The sequence below is a fragment of the Morone saxatilis genome, unplaced genomic scaffold, assembly GCF_004916995.1.
Source record: "Morone saxatilis isolate NCDOM2014 unplaced genomic scaffold, NCSU_SB_2.0 Contig12, whole genome shotgun sequence".
NCBI lineage: Eukaryota > Metazoa > Chordata > Actinopteri > Moronidae > Morone > Morone saxatilis.
Window position 1 is genome coordinate 23,242,615 of NW_023339674.1, and position 6,782 is coordinate 23,249,396.

The 6,782-nt window shown below is 40.2% G+C and overlaps 1 protein-coding gene across 3 annotated transcripts in view; it reads right to left on the reverse strand.

The window, feature by feature from the left end:
* The window catches only part of ryk (receptor like tyrosine kinase), a 39,888-nt gene that overhangs the window by 5,293 nt on the left and 27,813 nt on the right, over positions 1–6,782 (reverse strand). For all 3 annotated transcript variants that reach the window (XM_035653360.1, XM_035653361.1, XM_035653359.1), the window contains 3 exons: positions 3,403–3,489; positions 2,358–2,427; positions 1,500–1,632 (listed from right to left, as the gene is read on the reverse strand). In XM_035653360.1, coding sequence (XP_035509253.1) covers positions 1,500–1,632; positions 2,358–2,427; positions 3,403–3,489 — 290 coding nt within the window. The remainder of the gene's footprint in view (positions 1–1,499; positions 1,633–2,357; positions 2,428–3,402; positions 3,490–6,782) is intronic.

Below are 6,782 nucleotides of genomic sequence, written 5' to 3' on the forward strand. Positions count from 1 at the left end.
ACAGGCTAAACTAAGATGGTAAACATACCTACTTAACATCAGCATGTTAGCATTGTCATTGTGAGCATGTTAGCATGATGATGTTAGCATTTCGCTCTAGGCGTAAAGGTGTAAAATTACATTATTAACACTGCTGAATAACTGTTTATGCAACAAAATGAAAGCAATCTGAACGACATGAGTCAGAAAGTCCCTTACTCAAAGGTTTGAGCCAGAGCCTGACATTAAAGAAAGTTGTTTGTTTTGTGCTTGGAGCTCCTGAAGGGCTTGTAGACAATGGCTTGGCCAGCAGGTGTTTCTGAGAAAGGCCTTACACTCCGCAGAGAAAAGACCCCTTACTGATAAAAGTGAGGCAACTCCTCTAATGTAGGCTATATAAACATCCTGTATAGCTTACAAGACAACCTTGACTTGTAAGAGAATTCACGTGACAGTACCATATATTAATGTGCATATTCGTATGTTTTTGTATTCAATTCAGTTATCTGCACAGTTCTTGGCTCAGACACACAGAGCGGAAATGTTTGGACCGTTTAATCTTATCTGACAGTGGACAGTGTAGTACAACCTTAATAAATTAATTCCACAACACAGAAAAACAAAGTCTTGGCAGCCAGTGAACAGTGATAAGAACTTTTAAAGTCAACAACTCAAGCAAAACTAAGATGTGTGTAGCTGGTACCACTGTGTATTGTGTATCAACCATGCAGAGTAATTTCAACAGTTGGTTGTTAGGGGGAAAAAAAAAACTATGGAAAAGGTCAACACTTTTTTCCCCTCACTGTTCTACCTTCCAAACCAGATGTTAAGCTTCAGAAGGAATGCCACACTGTAGTATTGTGCCCCCTCAGTGCTTTCCCGAGAGCCTCATCTACCCTGTACTGATTCGTTTCTGATTTAGAGCTCAATGTTTATTGCAACAGCACAACTTAATGACTATGTCTTTGTCTCCTACAACTGCCAAAACTACATAATGAGATTGCTGAGAACGGAGGTGCTGATGTGTTTGTTACCTAAAACTTTACAAAGCAGTTTTGATGAATTCAGATGGATGGCAAGCTTCATCTTGTGATAGCAAAGTGTTTGCTACATCTGTATTTTGGGGCTGATTGATTGGTTGGATCTGTGCTGTGGCTTTTGCCAAGCACATCAAAGACTCCCTGGGGTTAACCTGTACAAAAGCCTGATTGTCTTTACATAGTGAATAAAAATCTCTGCCCTGAGCACCGGCTGCATGACTATATCAACAGTCCTTCTAATAACAGTGTAAACAGTAGTTACTGGAAGGTGTTACTTGGCTGTTTGCTGCAAACACACAAAACATTCTTTTAGATTTGACTCTAGGATAAAATCTGACTTTTCTTTCAATTTGGGAGATTTATTTTAATAGCTTAATAAATGTCTCTATCCAATGTCACACATGACTTCCATTGAGGCATTTATCTTTCTCTTTGTTGTGTTTTTGGCTCCACCAAATGTATGCAAAGTTGAATTCTCACCTGTGGGTTGTTAGCCTCAGCTAGCTTACACTGCCGCAGGAACAGCTTGAGATTCCCCCAAGCCATGAAAGGCAAAAGCACCATGGGCTTCTCACCGTCTTCCGTACACACATGGCTTATGGGCAACAGATTTCTGAAGGTGGAAAGAAAGACCAGCTGAGGGCAGGAAGGTTGTGTAATAATGCATCTATACTGTACATTAAAGTACATGTTAGCGATGGGTCATCCAAACTATTGCCAAACTATGGAAGAGGAAGTGTCAGCTAAACTTACTTGCTGATCTCATTAAGAAGAAAGGGGAAGGAGTGGGCCCATATGATGACAATCTTTTCCAGTACAGTAAAACTAAAACTAAAATTACCGTAATTTCAAACCAAATTCAATGCATTCAGACCGTGACCCCCACAATAAACCATTCATTTGCAAAATAAATATATATAATATCATAAAAGCCACACCAGAACAAGCTTAAGTGCCGTTCCTGAGTGTTACATTGAGAAAACATATCAGAAAACATGTTTGGTTCCCCCTTGCAGTCTACTTTACAGTGTAAAAATGTGGTGTTCTTTCGTCAGCATTGAAACAGAGCCTTCTAAAGACGACCACAGGAAGTGCTTTGACAGAATACAGTGTTGGGTTAGAGTAAGCCAGAATGTTAACTGCTAATGTTAAGAATGGAATCTGTTGCAAAAGTGAACAAAAGAAATAATGAAGAAACCAATATATGTCTATAACCATGGCACAAGTTAATAATGTGGTTATGTCGTACGTACCCAACCAAGTTGGGGTTATGTGGCATTTGTTTCTTTTTTCTTATATTTCTGAATCTAAAAAAACAATACCACTGCTGCCACTCACCTATGATGAAGTCCACGAAGCTTGCAACTTTCAGTCAACATCATGGTCACCTGCACCTCAGACGCGTGATCTGAACAATTTTATCAGACACAAAATCTCATTGAAATAGAGCAATCTGGCAGAACTAGAGTGACCTGTGCAGTAAAAAAGTTTAAAAGTTAATGATATAATTTCTGTACTCTCAGACCCCATGTAGAGTTGGATTTTTATTGGTTTCCCTGCACCGGTTCCTCTGCAAACAGTCATTTGTAGTGGGAAACTTCAGAGGAAAACTGACTTGTGCCAAGCTCACTGAGGTCCAGTTTTTAATCTGTGTATGCAGCTTTGCCATCATCTGACACTTATGGAAAGCAGTATTGTTCCCTTCCCAAAAGGCACAGGAGGAGGAAGTAAAGACTTTAACAACGCCAAGAGTGGCATGAGGATATTGTTCACCGAGTGGTATCCACCCCTCCCTGAGTAAACATGAGAGAATGGAGAGGTCAAAAGGCAACTGGCAGACAAAGCTGACACATGCCGCTAACAAAGAACCTGACAGTCCCACAAAAATGAGTCCTTTCACTGGCATGCAAACCCTGCAGCATGAGTAGGACATATAATTAATTAACGGTCAAATTTGTGTGCCTGTTTACTGGATTGAAACCATGTATGGCAATCTGCTAAAGCCACTAGAATAGCACCTACTATTTCTGATACAGTGTTTGGTTAACAATCTACGGGGGTCAACACCAGTGCTCACAAAAAAAATAAAAATCAAAACACGCTGTCAACTGAGCCATTCAGCTGTGTTTCAGACCAACAACCATCGTCATTCGCCTTACGTCATTCGCCTTACGTCTTTGGCATTACGATCATATTTCGGTCTAATGACATTCATTGAGCATTGCAGTGTTCTCTTTCCCAACCAGAACACTTCTTAGAAAACTGACAGTGAGTTACACATTAATATGAGGGATGGGAAAACACACTTGGACCTGACAATATTTTCATTTCTATGGACAGCTGTGTTTTCAACTGAGCATTATAGCCAGGATGGAGTGCATACCTTTCACCGTCTTCACAAAGACTTGCTTTTCCTTACTGGGGTCCTTTTCATCCAGCAGCACGCCGTGGAAAATGCGGCCAAACGTGCCTATCAAAGACAAAAAGGTTTTTATTTGACAAAAAGGGCAGGAGGGATACAGCCAAAAGCATCACATGCAAAGATCCAAATGTCACCTCACTCACAGGCTGTCATGCCTGGCTGATCAGTGGACAGAGATGGACAGGCTTCTGCTTAAAATGCTTTGTCTCTTAATGGGATTAGGCAGTTTTGGCTCTCGTCAGTGAGACAAGAGCCAAACCAAAAAAGATTCACTGGATCTCAGAGGACCTTTCAACACTTTCAGAAATACGTACGACGTGGAAAGGCGAAGTGAGAGCGTTCATCAGCCCCTTTGTCTAAACTGTCACCCCATTGCTCCAGGACTTTACTAAGGTAAAATGCCATTTAAGAAGATAAACCATCAACATAAACTGAGAAAAAAAACTGAGCCCTAAGGCTAAAAGTGCCTTGTGTTTCAACAGCACAGGAGACGAAGCATAACAACAGGGTTAGTGTGTAACTGTCTCCCTCCCACCTTTACCTTCTCCATCAAGCCTGTCTGGACCTGCTGGCTCCCAAAAACAGAATCCAACTCAACCACCTCTGAGAATGGCCTTGTATGTCTTGTAATTGTCACTTCAGTCTTCATAGACTCATGGGTTTGTTATTTATTTTACATTTGCTGTTATTTTGTATGCAGTAATGGATATATGTGTATCTGGCCCTGACTGCACTGGCAAAGCTATCCAAGTCAAGTCAGGAAGTAAGATAGATAAGTATAGATATTTGCCAGTGGCTGCAAAGAAGTGGTGCAGATGGCTGTGGAGCATCTTGGTAATATGGTTATAGTACTTTGAACCTTTCGCCTACTTTGTATTATCTAGTATCAATATTTACATCTAGATAGCAGCTTTGAAAACTCAAGTTGCACAAGGCAAAGTGCAGCAAGCAACTGTCCATTTACAGAGACCACACCCTTACAAATAACAGTCACAATCTATAAAAGCTAGTCACATCCATAGCAAGATAAAGATACAGTAGACTGCCAACCAAATAGCAAATAAATCATCTTCAGATGAGAAACTTTATTGTATTATAAAGCTGTTCAGAGGTCATGGTGAGATTGTATTTGACACTGAAATTAGATATTTTTCTTGATAGCAGCCTAAATAACTTAAAGCTAAAGGTAAGTAGTGTTGGAGAAACTAGCAAGACACAGCTAGATTGTGAAAGTATCCAACCAAGAACCCCTCTCCTGCCTTCAGGTCTCCCTCCAAAGGCACTCCCCTAAAACACACTTTCATGCACGATGAGTGCACGGGCAGAGTGCGTGCAGGTAGACAGGTAGCCCTGGCTGGGCTTGTTACAGGTCTGCGACAGCCACAGATATCATATTATTCAGAGCATTTGATTAATTGATTGTAACAAATAATGCTTCTGAAATATATGTATTGTCCAGCTTAGGGCACTGCCATCCCTAGAGTCATGTTGATGATTTGGGATTGAGGTGTTCTGTTACGGCTTTTGTATTGTAAACAGGAACGTTTTACAGTAAGCTAAAAATAATTTCAACAGAGAGTAGTACTGATGTTCTGATTCAATTTCTAGACAAAAACATAAACTATCAGCGGCCTTTAAGTGGCATTTCAAAACAGAACACCCATACTTTTCTCTTCCATTGTGTTGTAGACACCCTTGGGTAACTATTACATCATTCACACAGCCACACTAAACCTCAGTGTGGGCAAATCTCCAGAAAGTGAAGTACAGTCTTGTTCAGTTCCATCACTCCATGACGATGCTGAATCCTCTCCAAAAGCATCCAGCGCAAGAAAGACTGATTGAGCCAAACTGAAGCACAAATAGTTGTGTTTGCTTTTGATACAAAGCCAAAGAAAGAGATTTAGTATTTTCAGTTTCTGAGGTCTTCTGTCAATATATAATATGCCTCATCAAGTCTGAACCTTTGCTACTTAAGGTTCATAGCAAGTTTTTACTGACACTGATCTGATGAGGCATGCATCGCAGGACAAAAACAGCATTAGTGCTCATAAGTCAGGTCTCCTTTTTAATGACACAGACAGAGACACAGAGACAAAAATACATATGGAAATGTATCCATTAAATTACTGAAAATAAACAGAAATGAAATGTTTTGGCAGGAGTCTCTGTACATCAGCATCTAGATTCTACAAATATTCCATACAAGAGATATCAGACTCAACAATATTATGCAGCCACTTTTGCATTGTTCTTGCACCGGTTTCCAAAGTGGTAACCTCGCTAGTTACTAATCACAGCTGTTAACAGATGCTAGTGGAAGGGTTAGGGTTATAAATCTTAAATTCGGAGGCATTTGTGTCCTATAAACAGATTAGAGCTGCCCCTAATACTCAACTTAATCGTTAGTTGCTGTAAAGAGTCTTAGTTGATGGTCTTTTCATCGTATAGTCGCAGAAAAACCTGCTGGTGTGTTTCGGATCATTGTCCTGCTGCATAACCCAAGTGTGCTTGAACTTAAGGTCACAAACTGATGGTTGGACATTCTCCTTCAGGATTTTCTGGTAGAGAGCAGAATTCGTGTCCATTAATTACGGGAAGTAAGTCAAGTCCTGAAGCTCCAGCATCCACACTACCACCACGTGTTTTATTTGGTATGATTTTTTTTATGAAATAGCTGCGTAAGTTTTACGCAGATGTAATGGATGCCACCAAAACTTCTAAAAAAGTTCAGATTTTGTCTCGTCAGTCAGAATATTTTCCTAATCTTGGGGGATCATCAGATGTTGTTGTTGTTCTATCTTGGCAAGCAGTGGTTTTCACCATGACTCTACCATGGATGCTTTTTGCCCAGTCTCTTTCTTATTGTTAATCATGACCTGAACCTTAATGGGCATGGGCTGCGTTCTTTACATGTTTATGGTTCTTTTGTGACTCCCTGGTAGTTGTCGTGCATCTTGAGTATTTTTGTAGCCGGCACCTGAAGGTTCTACTGTTCAAGTTTTTCTTCCATTTGTTGATAACGGCATCTCATCGTGGTCGCTGTCGTCCAAAGGTTTTGTAATCTTTCCGTCCAGACTGATAATGTCATGATTTATGTTTTCTATCTGCTCTTATTTCTTTTACATCGCAGATAATTGTTGCTTTTGAGAATCTTTTTAGCCTCTTCCTTTGCAGAACAGTTCTATTTAGTGTTTCTTGATTCAACATGTTTGCAGTATCCAGCTGGTTTTGCTAGTGAATTTGATACTACCCAGCTTTTTCAAAAAATGTGGTAAATCACAGTTATATTCATGCATTTAACAATTCGGGGCATCTTTTCACATAGGGCCAGGTAGGTT